At 42.8% G+C, this 17017-nt stretch overlaps 8 protein-coding genes across 8 annotated transcripts; 4 read left to right on the forward strand and 4 right to left on the reverse strand.

Moving 5' to 3' along the window:
- Nucleotides 1–291: 291 nt before the first annotated feature.
- On the reverse strand, nucleotides 292–2058 carry Bfra_011234 (putative transcription factor cys6 protein; the record flags this gene model as incomplete). Its single annotated transcript, XM_037341565.1, has 4 exons — nucleotides 292–1119; nucleotides 1182–1388; nucleotides 1458–1933; nucleotides 1983–2058. 4 exons carry the CDS (start codon nucleotides 2056–2058, stop codon nucleotides 292–294), a joined length of 1587 nt encoding a protein of 528 aa, XP_037188377.1.
- Nucleotides 2059–2535: 477 nt separating this feature from the next.
- Nucleotides 2536–4884, forward strand: Bfra_011235 (putative alpha beta-hydrolase protein; the record flags this gene model as incomplete). The annotated part of the gene is made up of 6 exons (XM_037341566.1): nucleotides 2536–2818; nucleotides 2886–3059; nucleotides 3115–4374; nucleotides 4427–4502; nucleotides 4552–4615; nucleotides 4678–4884. The coding sequence occupies 6 exons, from the start codon at nucleotides 2536–2538 to the stop codon at nucleotides 4882–4884; spliced, it is 2064 nt and encodes a 687-aa protein (XP_037188378.1).
- An 83-nt stretch (nucleotides 4885–4967) lies between these two features.
- Nucleotides 4968–6332, reverse strand: Bfra_011236 (uncharacterized protein; the record flags this gene model as incomplete). The annotated part of the gene is made up of 3 exons (XM_037341567.1): nucleotides 4968–5737; nucleotides 5796–5980; nucleotides 6031–6332. 3 exons carry the CDS (start codon nucleotides 6330–6332, stop codon nucleotides 4968–4970), a joined length of 1257 nt encoding a protein of 418 aa, XP_037188379.1.
- Nucleotides 6333–7717: 1385 nt separating this feature from the next.
- On the reverse strand, nucleotides 7718–8466 carry Bfra_011237 (uncharacterized protein; the record flags this gene model as incomplete). The annotated part of the gene is made up of 2 exons (XM_037341568.1): nucleotides 7718–8152; nucleotides 8272–8466. The coding sequence occupies 2 exons, from the start codon at nucleotides 8464–8466 to the stop codon at nucleotides 7718–7720; spliced, it is 630 nt and encodes a 209-aa protein (XP_037188380.1).
- Nucleotides 8467–9028: 562 nt separating this feature from the next.
- On the forward strand, nucleotides 9029–9456 carry Bfra_011238 (uncharacterized protein; the record flags this gene model as incomplete). The annotated part of the gene is made up of 3 exons (XM_037341569.1): nucleotides 9029–9042; nucleotides 9092–9246; nucleotides 9317–9456. 3 exons carry the CDS (start codon nucleotides 9029–9031, stop codon nucleotides 9454–9456), a joined length of 309 nt encoding a protein of 102 aa, XP_037188381.1.
- Nucleotides 9457–10993: 1537 nt separating this feature from the next.
- Bfra_011239 (putative sterol 24-c-methyltransferase protein) lies at nucleotides 10994–12219 on the forward strand (the record flags this gene model as incomplete). Its single annotated transcript, XM_037341570.1, has 2 exons — nucleotides 10994–11274; nucleotides 11355–12219. The coding sequence occupies 2 exons, from the start codon at nucleotides 10994–10996 to the stop codon at nucleotides 12217–12219; spliced, it is 1146 nt and encodes a 381-aa protein (XP_037188382.1).
- Nucleotides 12220–13076: 857 nt separating this feature from the next.
- Nucleotides 13077–14357, reverse strand: Bfra_011240 (putative mitochondrial carrier protein; the record flags this gene model as incomplete). Its single annotated transcript, XM_037341571.1, has 5 exons — nucleotides 13077–13311; nucleotides 13361–13497; nucleotides 13557–13829; nucleotides 13951–14280; nucleotides 14349–14357. The coding sequence occupies 5 exons, from the start codon at nucleotides 14355–14357 to the stop codon at nucleotides 13077–13079; spliced, it is 984 nt and encodes a 327-aa protein (XP_037188383.1).
- A 1527-nt stretch (nucleotides 14358–15884) lies between these two features.
- Bfra_011241 (putative 60s ribosomal protein l18 protein) lies at nucleotides 15885–16973 on the forward strand. Its single transcript, XM_037341572.1, has 4 exons — nucleotides 15885–15916; nucleotides 16120–16224; nucleotides 16286–16650; nucleotides 16703–16973. The coding sequence occupies exons 1-4, from the start codon at nucleotides 15913–15915 to the stop codon at nucleotides 16778–16780; spliced, it is 552 nt and encodes a 183-aa protein (XP_037188384.1). The 5' UTR covers nucleotides 15885–15912; the 3' UTR covers nucleotides 16781–16973.
- Nucleotides 16974–17017: the final 44 nt, after the last annotated feature.

Here is a 17017-nt window from a genome sequence, read left to right on the forward strand (position 1 = left end):
GTTTGGATATAAGAGGTTATAGCCATACCCAATATATAGCGAAGAGCAAGGCAACACAAACACTTTTTACCCTATCACTTGGATAATACTCATGTGCACGGGTTTTACGAGTAGATCATTAAGCCTGGGTCGTAATGCCACTTAGAGGTAATCTCACAAGTAGTGATAGGATTCTCAAACATGGACGATGAGTTGAATGTGATTTGCATGAATCATCTTAACATGTTCATCAGAAGTATGTTCTGTATCTCACCCGCCCAAGCTTGGATTCTAAGTCCTGATGGCGCAGACTCACCAAGTGAACATCTCCTCGACTACCTTGATTGGAGAATTGATATCTTGTCCTTGTCGGGTATATACCAACCGACCTCCTCTAGAATCCAACTCAAGGATTGGATCAACACTCAACGGTCTCTGGTCAGAGTAAGCGTCCACTTCGCTCCATACACTTTCTTCAATTTCCACAATTCTATCCAAAGCATTCGCGACTAGTACGCTATTCCAAAGTCCCTCCTGACGTTCAAAGGAGCGGAGAAGACGAATAACCTGTCGACGAATTATAGGATCCTTGCAATGGCGAACTAGATTATAAAGAGGGATGATAACGCCCATGTCCAAATTAAAAGAAATGGTTGATTCTCCACAGCTACTGTCGGATAAGATATAAGCGACGATTTTCTGGCCCAGCATTATCATTCTCTGAATTTGAGGCATGAATTCACTCCAGTGTAAGCGATGTGTTAGAGGCAAATACTGGATATAGCATGATATGTGATTGTCCAACGAGTGAAGTTGTAGTACTGCAACGGCGATATCTTCTTTTGGGGTGAAAGACGAGCCTCTCGCTGCTATAAATGCTTGGAGGTCATGGGAGTATTTTGAATGTAGAGCTTCAAAATTATCAATGATCTGACGAATACGGGTTTCGAAATCGATGGGGAAATTTACAGCATCGGCTGGAGGCTCGGAAGCACGCGCGACACTGCGTTGGAATAGGTAACAACCGTATTCAAAACAGTTTTTGGCTTCTTCGACATTGCGAAAGTATATAGGAACATTGTCGTTTATTATTCCAGAGAGTGAGTCTCCATAGAATAAAGGTTCGTAACGCTCGGCTAACTGTAGCAATAATATTAATCAAAGTATAGACAGGGAGATGAGGGGAAGGACAAAGGACATACAAAACCTTTTATTGTCGTACATTCTCTGTCTAATCCTGAATATATTCTAGCTAGAGCACCTGGAGAAGCATACAAATCGACAGGACTTTTCGAACCCAGTGTTTGATGATAAACCATTCCATTCTGTTGGTCCCATTCGGTTTCACGCAGCAGCTTCGCGCCACTTTTTATATGTGCTCCTGCCGACGCACGCTGCCCTGCTATACTCTGTGAGAATTAGCATCTAAGCAAGCACATTAATCTTAACAGCACAATAGTCAAAGAAACGAGAAATACCTCAAAGTTAGCAAAAATAATGCAAGCAATAAGGCAAACATCAACACCTCGCTTCTCATTCCGAGACAGAGGAGCTAAGAGATCTCTAATCGCAAAGTTATATTGCTCCAAAGCAAAAGCCTTATCGATATCAGAAATTCGCGTCTTCTGCTCTGACGATTCATGGATAGCGCCTAGGGCTACCACGGCATGGCGTACAGCGGACTCGTGATGAGCAGTTTGAAGCACGAGTCTCTCCCAGAAATCGGAACCGAAAAATCCGGCTAATTGAGAGCAAGTCCGTTGCACGAAGAATGCAAATGATCGCTTTGATTGCGGGGAACTGAGGATTTCAAATGAAGAGTTTGTTTTGATAAGACTCATGTTATCCGAAGGTGACGGGTCCAGGGTTGGGACATGATAGCCTGGACATATCCGACGAGTTGATGTACATTTAAGACATGCGGGCTTTGCCTCGTCACACTTTATTCTTCGTACTATGTAGTAATTTAGGTTTTGTTATCCTTTTAGTTTTCTGAAACTTACTCCTACAAGTTAAGCAACCGGTCTTGGTCTTTGGCCGGTATGCTCGCTGTCTCCTTCCTTTCGCTACCTTGGGCATTGGAGACTAAACGAAAACTATCTACTGATATGACTTCAAATCTTAATAGTGAAATTTAATAATCAACTCGAGCGGTAAAATTAGGCGTAGCGTGATGTTTGCTATACTAAAAAGCCGAAGGCACAGAATGAGTAAACAATGCGGGAATGGGAGATGATACTCGGTGGCTGACGGCATTCCCCCTGAATCTAAGCCACACAACCCCTAGTCTCTCGAGCCACACCACATACGAGTATGACATAGATGTCAGCTTAAAGATAACGAAAGCTGCTATCCTAGGTTAGGTTGGGACCCCTTGCAGAGTGTGATATTTGAGCGTTATCTGCTTATTTTCCTCTGTAGATGTTTTCCTTGATTAAACACAGGCGCAACACCTATGACATAAACGTTGATAAGTATCAGAACTAGTACCAGAGTATTAGAGTACTTTAAAACTCAGACCCATAGAAAGGGGGAAAGAAGACGAAGAACAGAAAAATGAGTGAAATGTCAGCGGTGAAATGGTCAAAGCATTGCGCTCAAGAGGATCTCCTCGCTTCCACACAGCCAAGAAATAGAACCCCTCTGCAGAGGGACTCATGTCTTGGCAAGCGTGGGCATTATATTCGCCATCTACTTCTGATCGTGTTTATTTTAGCATTTGCTGTTGTTTCAAAGGACATCTGGAGTTCCTACTTTCCTAGAGCTCTATGGGATTCTTTGCCTAGCCAGAACAACATTTTTATTCACGATCCAGAGAATTTTGATTGGGAAACAGCAAGTTTCCACAATCCTTATTGAAGCTTAATTGCTAATATGGGTCCCTTTATAGATTACACCATCATCAGAATTAAGCTTTTATCCTTGCTATAGATCATTTGAATGTGCGCGTCTCGAACTACCACTCGATTGGAATAACCAATCGACCGATTCGAGGCGTGTGGCAATAGCATTGATCAAACTCCCATCAAAGGTACACGCGAGTGATCCACGAAATGGTGGTTCTATCATTATCAATCCAGGTAAGCTAGTGATGTTCCCTCGATGAAGCTAGAGCAAATAATGATCGACTTCTAGGTGGTCCAGGAGGCTCGGGTATCAATCTTGCCAGGAATCAAGCACGTAATCTACAGACCATCGTAGACTCTCCCTCAAATCCTGATGATACTAGTAACACCAAAGTCACTAGCAAGTATTTTGATATTGTCTCGTTTGATCCTCGGGGAACTGGTTTTACGACTCCTACTTTTATATGCTTTCCCGATGCTGCTCAACGAATGAATTGGAATATCGCTTCAGACGCTGAAGGGATGTTGGGGAGCTCCAGCACAGCCTTCAAACTTATGTGGGCGAGAAAACACGCCCTTGCTGATGCTTGCTATACACGTATGGGTGTTGATGAGAATGGAGAGGATGCATTAGGAGCACACATGAATACACCAGTCATTGCAATGGACATGAAAGCGATCGTGGAGGTCTTGTCTAAATCAAGGGTAAAATTGCCAAGCCGAGGTCAAGAATACACTAAATCATCGCAGATAGAATCTGTAGATAAGATTCAGTACTGGGGTTTCTCGTATGGAACCTTGCTAGGCACGACCTTTGCAGCTATGTATCCGGATCTTGTTGGCCGAATGGTTCTTGATGGTGTGGTTGATGCCGATCGCCATTACGCTGGTAAATTCCTCCTCCTTATATTCAAATTTCTATTCGACTCTGCTAACCAAAAAGGCACCTGGGATGGGAATCTCGAAGATGCAGACGCCATCATAAAAAAGTTTTCTGAGTACTGTTTTGAAGCAGGTCCTGAACGCTGTGCTCTTTACTCCAACAGAGGCCCAGAACATATTCATGATATTTTAGACGATATTATCACTTCTGTCACAGATGCTCCCGTTCCAGTATCTATCTCTGACGTACGTGGACCCGAGCTCATCACGAGTAGCGATGTGAAAGGTGCAGTTCGATTAGCCTTGTACTCACCATTCGAAGAATTTGAGAGACTGGCAAGCATTTTGTATGAAGTCTCCCAAAGAAACGGAACACTTCTTGCAAATTCCAAGTCAATTGAATATCCATGGCAGGATCTTACACCAAGATGTCGTTTGAGTGATCCATACTCCATAAATTGCTTCTCGCCGCCTATCGACTATGCCGAGGAGGTTGTTGGAGCCATCTCGTGCTCTGATGGGCCCGATCAAACCAATATGACTGCCACTGATTACCTGAAATATTGGCAGCGAGTAAGGAAGGAGAGCATCTATTTGGGCGATCGTTGGGCAAAAAACCGGATGTTGTGCGCTTTTTGGAAGCTCAGACCAAAACTTATATTTCCAGGTATGTTTTTTACTCGTGGTATGGAGTATTGAACCCTAACAGCCCTCCTCAGGTCCCGTTGGAGGCTCAACTTCAGAACCAATTCTATTTGTCTCGAACACCCTGGATCCTGTCACATCTCTTACGAAGTAAGTATTGTATTTATTCTTGTGCCACCCGATTCTTGCTAATCATCAGCAGTGGTCGAAATATGAGTAAAAGATTCAATGGATCGAGGCTTTTACAGCAAGATTCGGAAGGTGTAAGTTACCTACTTTTCTTAAAGTGATCTCATCTGGTTTACGGAAAGCTGAAAGAACGTAGCATTTATTCGTCTCGACGCCTTCGATCTGCAGCGCTAGGGTTGTGAGGCAATATTTTCAAACAGGTGCACTTCCGGAAGTTGGAACAATATGCCCCGTGTACGATAGAGCATTTGGCTTATCTGGCGAGGGACGTTCAACTACCATGAAATATGGCGATGAAATTTTGCTTGAGGCTTTGAGGGCTATAGCCAATAGTATGTGGTGAATGGAAGATACCATGTGGAAAGCGTAAATGGTGGATAACGCAATTTCTCTAGTATATTTCTCCGAATGTTAATTTCCCACAGATCATCCATAATATAACGCATCTCCAAGATTGTACTGCCCTCGAAAGTAATCTTGCATTGAACCAAAGGGCATTGTCTGAACTGATTGATATTGCAGCTCTTGAGGTAAAATTGGCGGTGCGACTCCGGTGCTTAAAATCTCGTCTAGATGGTGTCTACAAATATCCGTTTGTATGCAGTTATCAATATATTTCCTCTCAGAATTGTACATTTCGCGTTTCAAGATATTCGAGCCTTGGGCGGGTTGTTCTGACCAAGAGTCACGAATCCGTGATAGATCGCTTCGTCTCCGGCTCAAGCTCGATGGTATACGGTGCTCTAGTCCTATTCGGCGAGACTCAGTGTCGTTATTTATGATGTATGCCGCCAGTGGTGTTTCCGCTATAGATGGTTGAGATGATAATTCTTCTAAGGTTTCTCTGCGTTCAATCGTATTTCGTGTAGGGTTATACGTCTGGTAGTCTGAGGTAAACATAGTACTCCTTCTCTTGAACCTTGAAGTTCGTGATATCGTCGCGGCATCTTCTCCGACTTCATAAAGGTTGAGTATTGGTTGAGATTTTGTTCGGACAATGGGTTTGGTTAGTGACAACCTAGATGCATGACTGATGGCTGAAGGCACAGAATCACGACTTGAAATCTTATCATCTTTATCAGAAGCAAAAAACTCATTGTTAGTCCCAAATGAGACTTGTAGTGAAGGCAGATGTCGTGTTTGGCCACTTTCAGGATACAGCCAATTGTAGAGAAGTTGCGGCAGCTTGTTGCTCTCTGACGACTATCAGATTCCAGTTATCGACAAACAACCAAGTAATGATTCGAAGCGTACCTTGATGTTGTTCTCCTTGAGTATCCTCCCATGCTATATAATATCGATCAAAGATTCCAAAAGCAACACAGAAAACATTTTCCACATCCTGAAGTCGTGCTAAAGCGGATGGCCTGTTCCGAGCTGTAGGTATGACTGTGAGAAGTTTTTGTCGTGTTGGTATTTGATGATACAAAGGTTCGCCACTGCAAAGATTAACTCTGTGGAAGTGTTGTTACCACGCGATTTATCTCACCTTGACTTTGATTCGAAATATGTTACATTCGATACATTTTTAATTGCTTTATCCTGTGGACTCGGAAGGGAACTGGTGGGAAATTCGGGTAGTGGCGTAGAACGATCGGAGAAAGTAGAAGATATCGTGCTGGCGATGCTTGGAAATGAACCAGAGCTTGAGGCGTAAGAACTCCGTGAACTACGAGATGAATCTGATGATGATCCAACAGAATCCCGCGAAAACGTTTCAGAGAGTGAAGATGCAAAATACAGAAAGCGAGATGCCGAAGGGAATCTAAGTATGATAATACTGAGCTCCATGTGGACGAACAAAGCGGTACGTCAAATCACCCAAAACTTATACATTGAAACACTGTAGTTCAAATATTCGTAATGACATCAGCTTGTATTAAGGATAGGTGATGTAGTATATATATGGTGAACTAAAGCTCATGAATATACCCGATTAACATTGAATTCGAAATAACAATTGTTTGATTTGGTATACAATATCAAAAAGGTTACCCGTACATAGACCAGGTATCCATCTAATGTTGTCTATGAAGCTTGGCTCAACATCGTAACTGTAACAACACCATCGACCTTGCAACTAGTAAGGTAAAATGGTGTCAAGGAACATTCTTTCTCTTCACCCAATGAATAACTCAGATGAGATCGATACTGTCGCAGATACTTGACAGGAGGCATCAGCGATATCAAACACGGAAGAATAAGGTTCATCACTTCTTCATGTTTCGAATGTGTTGAAATCCATCGGCCATCGAGTTCCAGTTATGTTTGATGATATAGTAGTAAAAGGTTATCATATCGATCTAGACAAGCCGACGCCTATGTGAATAAAAACTGCGAGTGAAATAATATGCCATGACTTCGCTGTATTGATAGGGACTTCAAAAATTTCGTTGAAGGTCTCATTCACATTGATGTGATGTTTGACCAGATGATTACGTAAGGTAGAAGCCATTGGTGAGCCAATCACTCGCAGTAGAAATTGTGTTTATGAGTTTGACATGAATCCGACATGGACCGGAAATAAAATTCAAAAGTGTTCTTATTCCCAGTCGATGTAAATTTTAAAATTTGGCGCCAGATTTGACGACCTGTTTCGCTCGTGTCGTTGAAAGAAACCGTTCAAATTTTCAGACGTGCAACAAAACAATTTTGAGTTACAATTCACGTGATATATATGTATATAGAGCTTGGACCATCTTGTCATATTCGCAGTCTCGGGCCAGTAAACATTTTTATACATTTATCCGAGCTGATCTGAATTAACTTCGAAGCTTCTGAGTTGACTGTCATTATATATGCATACTACTACGTTGTTGTTCATCGGGATCCAAAATACCACTTGCATGTCGGGTTTCCCTTTCAATATATTGTTGAACTATGTCTCCTCCTAACTGATAACACTTATTGTTCAACGTTGCATGAGATTTCGGTGTTATGAAACTTCCACTCAAGCTGGAAATCAAGCACGCGCCCCATCTTTGATACGAAGAACGCTTGACAACTTGCTATGTGTGCAAGTAAACCTTTCGTTGAAACATTTTCACTAATACATCATACTTCGTACGACATGTCATGGCATTCTGAATCATATCATGTGATTTTACTTTACGCCATACGATATTCTTCTCACAGATTATACCATGAAACTGCACCGCTATTACATCATGATAAACTTATCTCATTTCTCCTAGTGGCTTGCCCCTCCGTACTCGCTCCTCTTGCCTACTTAGCTCAATCTCTACTACTTTTCTGTCCTTCCCTAGCTTCCCAATCAGGCGATCATCGTCTCGATCATAGTAAAGAGCCCACATACCAGTTTCTTCACCATTTGCTTCTTCTTTGACAGCACAAAATCCCTCCCATCTCTCGAGGGTCAACCTTCTGTCTTGTCTGGTGCAGTCGAATGGACCTGTAATGTTAGGCTGAGCATCCAAACACACTCCATACTTGACTTCGTAAGTTTCTCTGTCAACGTATATCCAATTCATTATTGGAGCAGCGTCTGTGATAGTATAGACAACGCCTTCGTAGTTGGAATCAGGATATGGAAGACAATATCCTGCGAATGGATGTAGTGTGGGATCATTCATGTCCTCATTGATATATAGCTGTTTTTTAGTGTCAGCTTCTGATGCCCATAATTATCTTCTCTCAAGATCACTGAGATGGATGAATCAGTGTCGTTACAGAGGAGGCTACTTTGAAACTAGTGCATTCTAACACTAACCTTGAAGTCTCTGAGAACAATCTGCCTATGATCAACCTCAAGGCTAAGCGGTGATGCTTCAACACAACTTGCAATCAAATTGCATCTCCGTGCACGATGTTCTTCTTTGCGATCTTTAGTTTGGCCTTGTCGAATTGCCTCGTTCGTGGCGAGTAGCGCTGGTGCTGTCACCAGAGCAATGAGTAGTGAGGTCATACTTATCTTTGCTTGTTACAACTGGTTTGGAGGTTTGAATTAGATTAAGACAACGACTGAAAAAGAGAGCTTGAAGAAGAAGTTTGCCACACAGTGTTGATAAACTTGATTTTAAAAACAACATTCTCGAAGTGAGAACGTATGATTGATTGAAGTAGTTCTAAAGCATTAATCTGTACCTTTTCGTCTTAGTACCGTCCATCATTTGATTTGGAATGATCAGCAAACCATACCCCATGAGTTACCGTGCCAAGCATGGGGTTTCTCAGTATTCGCAGAGAACAAAACGTTACGATTGTTTAAATGCATTACATCACGGCGCGAGTTTCGCTGATTTGATACTTTCAGTGCCTTGGATCGTTTCGAATGTGGATCTGCCAAAATCGGTCCCGCGAATGTGTGGATAGTGAGGGATGATCTATAAAGTTGACTTGTTAACCGTCTTGTCAACAGCGCCAACATCAGTTCTCTTCAAGTTCATCTAAGATTCGACAAGTTAGTACTCAAATCATCGAACCATCTCCTCGACTAGTTTCCATAGAGCTCCATCTCCTACCACAACATGTCTACCACGAAGTAAGTTCAACCCCTCTTCTCGCAGCACTCGATACTAACACAAAACCAGCACAAAATCGCCCGACGGAAGAGCATTCAACCAAACCGACTATACACCATCCTTCTCCACCGATGAACCAAACAACGGACGAAGAGCCACCACCGGAATCAACACAAACCCATTACCCAACCCTCCCACCTCAGAAGGTCTTCGCGCACCAGCAGGTACCTATCATTCCCCCAGTCGATGCAGAAACAAATGTATTTCCCCAATAAAAAACTAATATCTCCACAGGAAATCTACTCAAAGGCGCCACAGAAGTAGATGGCAGTTTAAAATCCGCAGCTGTAATGGTCAGTATAAAACTTGATCTAGAGGCTGAGGTTCATCTGACGGCGCGGATACGTGGAGATATTGTTATTGGACTTTACTAAGATAAGAAAAAGTAATAGAAAAAAGTCATTTTGGAGTTCTGCATTAGCGAGGATGGGGAATATCAATAAGATGAATTGGGATTTGGTCGATGTTTTGGGTGGAAGGGTTTGCGGTTAATTCTAAGAAAAATACTGGAGACTATTGGTTCTTTCATATCTTGGATTTTGTGTATAGTGTAGAGTTGGAGTTGGAAGATACAAACTATAATCACCATATCCAAAACATCTTTTCAGGTCGACAAGCCTCCATATCACACTTATTGATTAGAATTACAATTTTCTTTCCTCCTGATCAAGAAAAACCGAGAATCTTGATCTTAATTATATCAGTAGAAAGTATCGTATCGTGTAATTTCCCTATCCTCCCGGATTTATCTCCTGATACATAATAAAACCCACTATCTCAATCCTTTGTCACAAAGGGAAAAAAGACATACGACCACCATAAGACATTCGCATCGCAGATATTTTCACCATTCCAAACCTTAAAGTGCTTGAATTATATAACATTACAGACAAATCTCTGTTCGTTCATAGAGCTACGAGTAAGAGCATAAATACCAATCATCATCAACAATCCTCTCACCAGTCCAGTGCTGGAATGACTTCTTACACCTCTGTATAATAGCTATAACTATACCAAAGTTTACAAGTACAGAATGCCACGAGCGATGAGCAGTGTTCTCTATGGAGTGAGTTACTTAAGGAGTATCCATCACACCAAACGATATAGAACATGAGATAATACACTCCATCATCGAAACCCTGAAGGATATCCAGCTGCTTATTTTGTATTTCCTGCTTGCATCAGCTTTCGCGTAATACTCTAGATACAAGTTATAGTCTTAATCCTGTCTACATACATACATACATACATACATACATACACACCCACCCATCTCTCAAGAAACAACTCCTATCTCCCCGTCACATCATCCACTAACAAGTAGCCACACCCCCAAAATAAATCCACATTTCTTCTCATCCAGAATCCACATCCAGCTAATCTCAAAACCATTTTACTCCTGGAGATATCCCCGTCTTCGCAATACCTCATCAAACAAACAAAGGAGGACTCAATATAACATAACATCTCAACCCGATACATGCATGCTCGAGGCTATAGATCCAGTCCGCCAAGTAAACATCCCATCAAATTCCCTGTGAAAAATCCAGAAAAAGCATACGTGCTGCCGGCCAACTCTTGGAATGATACGATATACCCAACCCCCAAATGCGGGTATGCAATATCCCATCCATAAGCGAATAAGAAACCTCTAATTCGTATTCGTTTTCGAGTTGTTACCCCTTTGAGCTAGACCCCCAACCCCTGGCTAATGTTACCTTGTATCGAGATCCGAATACGCACCCCTGTTCCCATCACGTGTTTGTTATTTCTCGATACTTATTAAGTCTATCTTCACCCTACTGCTTCGATTTGATATTCTCCAGTTCCATTGATCCAGTTACTTCTTTCTTCTCTATATCAACAATCCCCTCAACATCACCATTCACCCACTGCAAAAAATCCCCCAACATGTCCACCCCCGTAGTCCTCGAACCCCAAGATCTCAATCGAGATTCCGCCTTCAAGAAAGCGCTCCACGGCCAAACCGGTCAGACCGACAGACCGTTCATGAACTTGATACACAAAGACAAGAACGCGCAGAAGCTAGCCGCAGATGAATATTTCAAGCATTGGGATAACAAAGTTGCCAAGGATGAAACGTCGCTGGATCGTGATGCGAGACGGAAGGATTATGCTACGCTCACTCGTCATTACTATGATCTTGCAACTGATCTCTATGAATATGGATGGTGAGAAGCACGTCCCCTTCATGCGTCACACTCCACAAGCTTTCTCCTATCAGAACAGCACTAACCACATCTCCCTCCAGGTCACAAAGTTTCCACTTCTGCCGCTTCACCCCGGGGGAGCCCTTAAAGCAAGCTCTCGCCCGACACGAGCACTATCTCGCCCTAAAAATGGGTCTTCAACAAGACCAGCTCGTGCTCGACGTCGGATGCGGCGTCGGCGGGCCCGCCCGCGAAATCGCCAAATTCACCGATTGCAAAATCGTCGGGTTGAACAACAACGACTACCAAATCGAGCGCGCGACGCGCTATGCGCAGCAACAGGGACTAGCTCATCGAGTCAGTTTCACGAAAGGCGATTTCATGCAAATGAGTTATCCGGATAATAGTTTTGATGGCGTCTATGCGATCGAGGCTACAGTGCACGCGCCCAGCTTGGAAGGTGTGTATAGCGAGATATTCAGAGTTCTGAAGCCGGGTGGCGCGTTCGGAGTGTATGAGTGGCTTATGACTGAGAAATATGATAATGATGATCCTCAGCACCGTGCTCTTCGTCTGGGTATCGAGCAAGGAAATGGAATTAGTAATATGGAGAAGATTTCCGTTGCGCTTCAAGCCATGCAGAAAGCTGGCTTCATTTTAGAACTCCATATGAATGTTGCGGACCTTGAGGGCGGGGATGTGATTCCATGGTATTGGCCTCTGAGCGGTGACTTGAAATACATGCAGAGTATTTGGGAACTACCCACTTTCCTTCGAATGTCACCTGTTGGCCGCACGGTTGTGCATAGCTTCATTGGAGCTCTTGAGACTTTTGGTCTGGCTCCGAAGGGAACTCAGAAGACGGCCGATTTACTAGCGATAGGAGCGGACTGTCTGGTTGCAGGAGCGAAGGAGAAACTATTCACACCGATGTATCTTATGGTTGGTCGTAAAGCAGCAATTTGATGAAAGGGGTGGCTGGAAGCGTGTAATTAATTGTTCGAATAAGACAACTTATTAAATCATCTACTATAGGCTTTGTAATCCTTCATGTAACTGTCTCAGTGAGTCTGAGAGTAGATAGAACATGGCTTTTCGGTGATGATTTGCTCGCTCCGTTGACCACCAACAAGCTAACAATCCCAATACCCACCACAACACATCACCAACAACAGCAAGCAAACCATCCTCCCCTAGTCTTCCAAACCCCTAAGAATTAACCCAATGACCCCCAAAATTCCCACCACCCCCGAGTGAAAAACCAATCGCACTTGCTAAACAATAAGACTTCTTCAAACGACACTATGGATGAAGAAAAGTCTCGAGAGATGCATTATACACCAAGAAATACCCAAATAGTCAAGTACCCAAGTAATTGTCAACAAAAATCCTTCACATTAAATTGCTACCTATATATTCAAAACTTTCCGATATAGCAATTGTAAAGTTATTATCTCCCTCCACCCCACCCAATCAGGTAGGAAGATAGCAAGATCTAAGAGCTCATCAGATTTTTCTGCCACAAACCATCCTTTTTTTTATGTTCATACACCTTTGAATTTCACGATTATCACCGTGAATTCGCCCCGGTTCCCTAGCACATCTATTCTCCTATTATCGCTGATTATAGGACCCGGTCTTAAGAATCTTGTCTGTTTCTTTTCACAAAATAACGCCCGCTCCCATATGCATACCCAGATGCCTTACCAAATGCAATCCATTGACCTGGTCTACGCCGTCTTCATATACAAAGCCTTGACCTTTAATACGCCTGTCCAAAACCGTTCCCATTGTCGAGAAACATCAGGGGGCTTTTCTCAAACTCATAAGCTGGCATCATCGGCTTTTAGCCCTACAAAAAAATCTCTAGTCATCTCAAAACTGAGCCAACTACTCGCCATACTTGGGGCTACTTTGAGTAGATTGGGTACAATTCCCTTATACATGCCCTTGATACCTTCTTGTGCGACAATTCTTCCGACAGCATCGAAAATTGATTTGTACTGGTATCCCATACCGGACATTGTATTGATCTGGAAACGACGTCGAAGAACATCACTACATAATGTTAGCTTTGAATTTTAAGAAACATTAATGGGCACCTTACAATGGATATGTGCATGTCTGTGCAACTGCGCCAGATATAGCACCAGCTGCTAACTTTCGTACCGCACTGGGATTTTGGTCTCCCTCTGGAGTAAAATGCTTTCGTACAAGCTCATAAGTCATGAAGTTCAAGCCAACCTTATTTCTTCGTTAGCAATGCAATTCAAACAACCAATAGCCACTTAATCCACACTCACATATGGTGCAACGCCAGCGACAGTAGGTATAATTCCTCTATATAATGCAAGAATGCCCCCTTCTGTTTTGTACATTGTCTTTAGCGTAGCAAACATGCCTGGCAGCTTAGCACCATGCTTTCCCAAAGCCGCAAATGATGCAGACTGAATAGACAATCTAGTGCGAACGATATCGAGGGGATAGGTAAAGAATACGGATGTAATTCCGGCTGCTCCACCGCAAATCAGACGTCTGAAAGAACCCAAGTCTGCGCCAGGAGTGGTTTCGAAGAACTAGAGAAGCATAGGAAATCAGCAATTGCTTTTCAAAAAATGCGCTCAATTGAATAAGAATTTCCGCAAGGTTCAGTTGGTACAGAAATAGTAAAAATTCGAAATATCCTTGGGCTCTTACCTTTTTATAGAAATTGTAACTTCCAAACTGAACAGCAGAATAGGGAACAATTCGAATACAGTTAGTGCCATTACCCCTCATCAGTCCGCGCCAACCTTCCTCTTTCCACATCTTCATAAGCCCCTTTCCTACAGACATCTTGTATTCTTCTCGCCCTACACTCTGTATTTGGAAAAGAATCTTTAGTCGTTCCAGAGGCGATACGACTGTTCTAGAAACCGCACCTGCCACTCCACCGGCGCAAAATGCTGCCACCACAGGCTGTGCGATCAGCTCTCTGAGTTGCAGAACTCTGGGGGTATATTTGGGCGGGAGAACATCATTCTTAGACTTATAGCCAAAACAAATTGTTAGCATGTATACCAGATAATGAGCAAGATTAAGAGGATAGAACATACGGCAGACATTTCCAGGAAAAGTAGCTAAGCTATGCACCTCAAAGGCCTAAGAGCTCAACGCACACCTTAAACCCACCACGCATGCGAATTCGAAGGACAAGGTTTCGAGAATAAAGGGCGACTCTGATATTTGGTAGGATATACGAGAACGTAGACTTTTGGACAGGAATAAGAAATCGACGATCAATTGCTGAATATATTGTACATGTACAATTGGGTAAAGATCCAGTCGGTGGTGAGGCTGGCTGGGTTTGGCTTTTTTAAACCGAGCTTGACTGGGAGAAGATCAAGGACGGGGGGGTACGAGATAGTGTCACCGGAGGATAGGAGTATCAATATCAATTTAATCTAGGGTTTGATGATAGGTGATATCTCAAGAGAAAAAGGAGAATTAGCAGGAAGAATATGAGTAGGTAGTCAACAAAGTTATTCAAAATAGCAAGGTGTTTTTTTTCTATAGAAGAGAAGAAGTCTAGGAGAACAATTTAAAGGTCTATGTTGTTGTATTGAGGAGGATTCGAGGAAGTGATATAGCTAGATAGTAATAAGTACTGCTTGTACCTACAGTAGCAGAACACTTTTATTAACTTGACCAGTAATCATAAGCGGAAAAAACTTTACTCTACCAAGGTCCAAGGCAAGGTGGAGGTCATTTTGTGAAGGGTTTGTTAACGGAAAGTTCCATCTCTTCTTTAGTCATCTCTTACGAAATGGATATGGTTGATTCTATTGTGTATAGTCAAATAGGTCAGTGTATATATATATGATTCAAGTAAGAGCAATTAGTACATTTATATAAATTCATTTTGAATTCAATTTGTTAAATATTCCTAATGAATTTTGAAATCCTCATAAGTGATGACTAGGTAGTTCTACAACTGCTAATCGGCAACAACGTTGGAAGATCTTCCAAATTATGATGCACGGAGATAGAATTACCCCATCATTGAGAGCTACAACATGATGTCAACTTGCCTGGTACTTCCGTAGTTTCCCGCAAGAACGATCGATACCCATATACGGAGTAGTATATACATAGGCATTCATCACCTCCTCGTACAGATTCGTGATTTGTTGGTAAATTCACGAGTACTGGTGAGTACCTCAGTAGACAAGCTGTTATGTCTACAATATTCTACTATGTATGGATTCAGTCGTCTGCCAAATAGATAGCAATACCCATATGCGAGTGTACTGAGACATCAATCCATCATTAATCTCGAACATTTCATCTCTTCCATATCACTCGACTCCTTTTCCTCACCCCTGACGAGGCCGAGTACCCACGACGTACTCCGCCTTTCCGTTCAAGAGTACCGATACTTCGGTACATTTCAATCCACCTCCAGTTTCCCGGGCGGTCACCATTGACAAAAAATTGATTGTGTTTTATTGATGCCTCAGGTCACAAGGCACCAAGAAGTGAAAATCCACGGAAAATTTTAAGCGAATTCACGCACTGGGCTCCATATTCTTAAAACTTCTTCGAAATTGTTTTCGTTCTTGCTGGATTATTCACGACTTCTCGACACCCCTCGACGACAAACCCCCCAAATCGCCAATCATGGGTAGGTGAACACAAATTCTATTCCAGCCATCGTGTGCAAGTGGAAATTGAGTGACTTTACGATGAATTGAGATTGAAAGTTGAAAGACTGAAATCACAAATCGCATCGTAAAGGATCTCAATTCTCTGCGCAACATTGTGTCTGTGCAAGACCGATGTGAAGAGCATACTTGATCATAGGCTGACGAGGAATTTTCTAACTAGGTATCGATCTTGACAACCACCACGTGCGCAACACTCACCGTAAGACGCCAAAGAGTGACAATGTTTACCTTAAGTTGTTGGTAAAGCTCTACCGCTTCTTGGCTCGTAAGTCGATCTCAAAAATTCTCGACCAAAGTAACACGCGCTAACTTTGGATTTCTCTCAGGCCGCACTGAAGCCTCCTTCAACAAGGTCGTTCTCCGCAGACTTTTTATGTCCCGTATCAACAGACCTCCCGTTTCCATCTCCAGAATCGCATCCCAAACCAACAAGGAGGAGAAGAGAACCGTTGTCATCATCGGAACCGTCACTGATGACAACCGTCTTTTGTCCGTCCCAAAGGTCACCGTTGCTGCTCTCCGCTTCACCGCTACCGCCCGTGCCCGCATTCTTGCTGCCGGTGGTGAGGCCTTGACTTTGGATCAATTGGCTCTCAGATCCCCAACTGGAAGCAACACCGTTCTCCTCAGAGGACCAAAGAACTCCAGAGAGGCTGTCAAGCATTTCGGTTTCGGACCCCACAAGCACAAGGTAACAAACACAACATGGCTTTTAATTGACAAGGCTGACAAATCTACAACAGAAACCATACGTCGAGTCCAAGGGACGCAAGTTCGAGAAGGCTCGTGGACGCAGAAGGTCCAGAGGTTTCAAGGTCTAAATGGCCTAATTTGGGAAGGGACGTTACGAACTTCTGGCTTTGCTGGTCTAGATACCTCCAAGAAGGGTGGAGGGATGTCAACAAGCTATTTAAGGCGAGCTGGATCCGCAGTACAGTCTTTAGCATATGAATACTACAAGAAAATGATGGTATCGATGCAATTAGGAGTAGTAATCATGAATAATTTGATTCCACCCTAGCTAAATTTTTCATTTGCACATGTGATAATCGATGTAA

The sequence above is a fragment of the Botrytis fragariae genome, assembly GCF_013461495.1.
Source record: "Botrytis fragariae strain BVB16 chromosome Unknown tig00000225, whole genome shotgun sequence".
Classification (NCBI taxonomy): Eukaryota; Fungi; Ascomycota; class Leotiomycetes; order Helotiales; family Sclerotiniaceae; genus Botrytis; species Botrytis fragariae.

Excerpts from the sequence above, each read along its gene's own strand:
- Bfra_011241 (XM_037341572.1), top strand. Across the intron at positions 16,225-16,285 it reads GCTCTACCGCTTCTTGGCTC|GCCGCACTGAAGCCTCCTTC; the intron begins GTAAGTCGATCT and ends GATTTCTCTCAG. Across the intron at positions 16,651-16,702 it reads TCGGACCCCACAAGCACAAG|AAACCATACGTCGAGTCCAA; the intron begins GTAACAAACACA and ends AATCTACAACAG.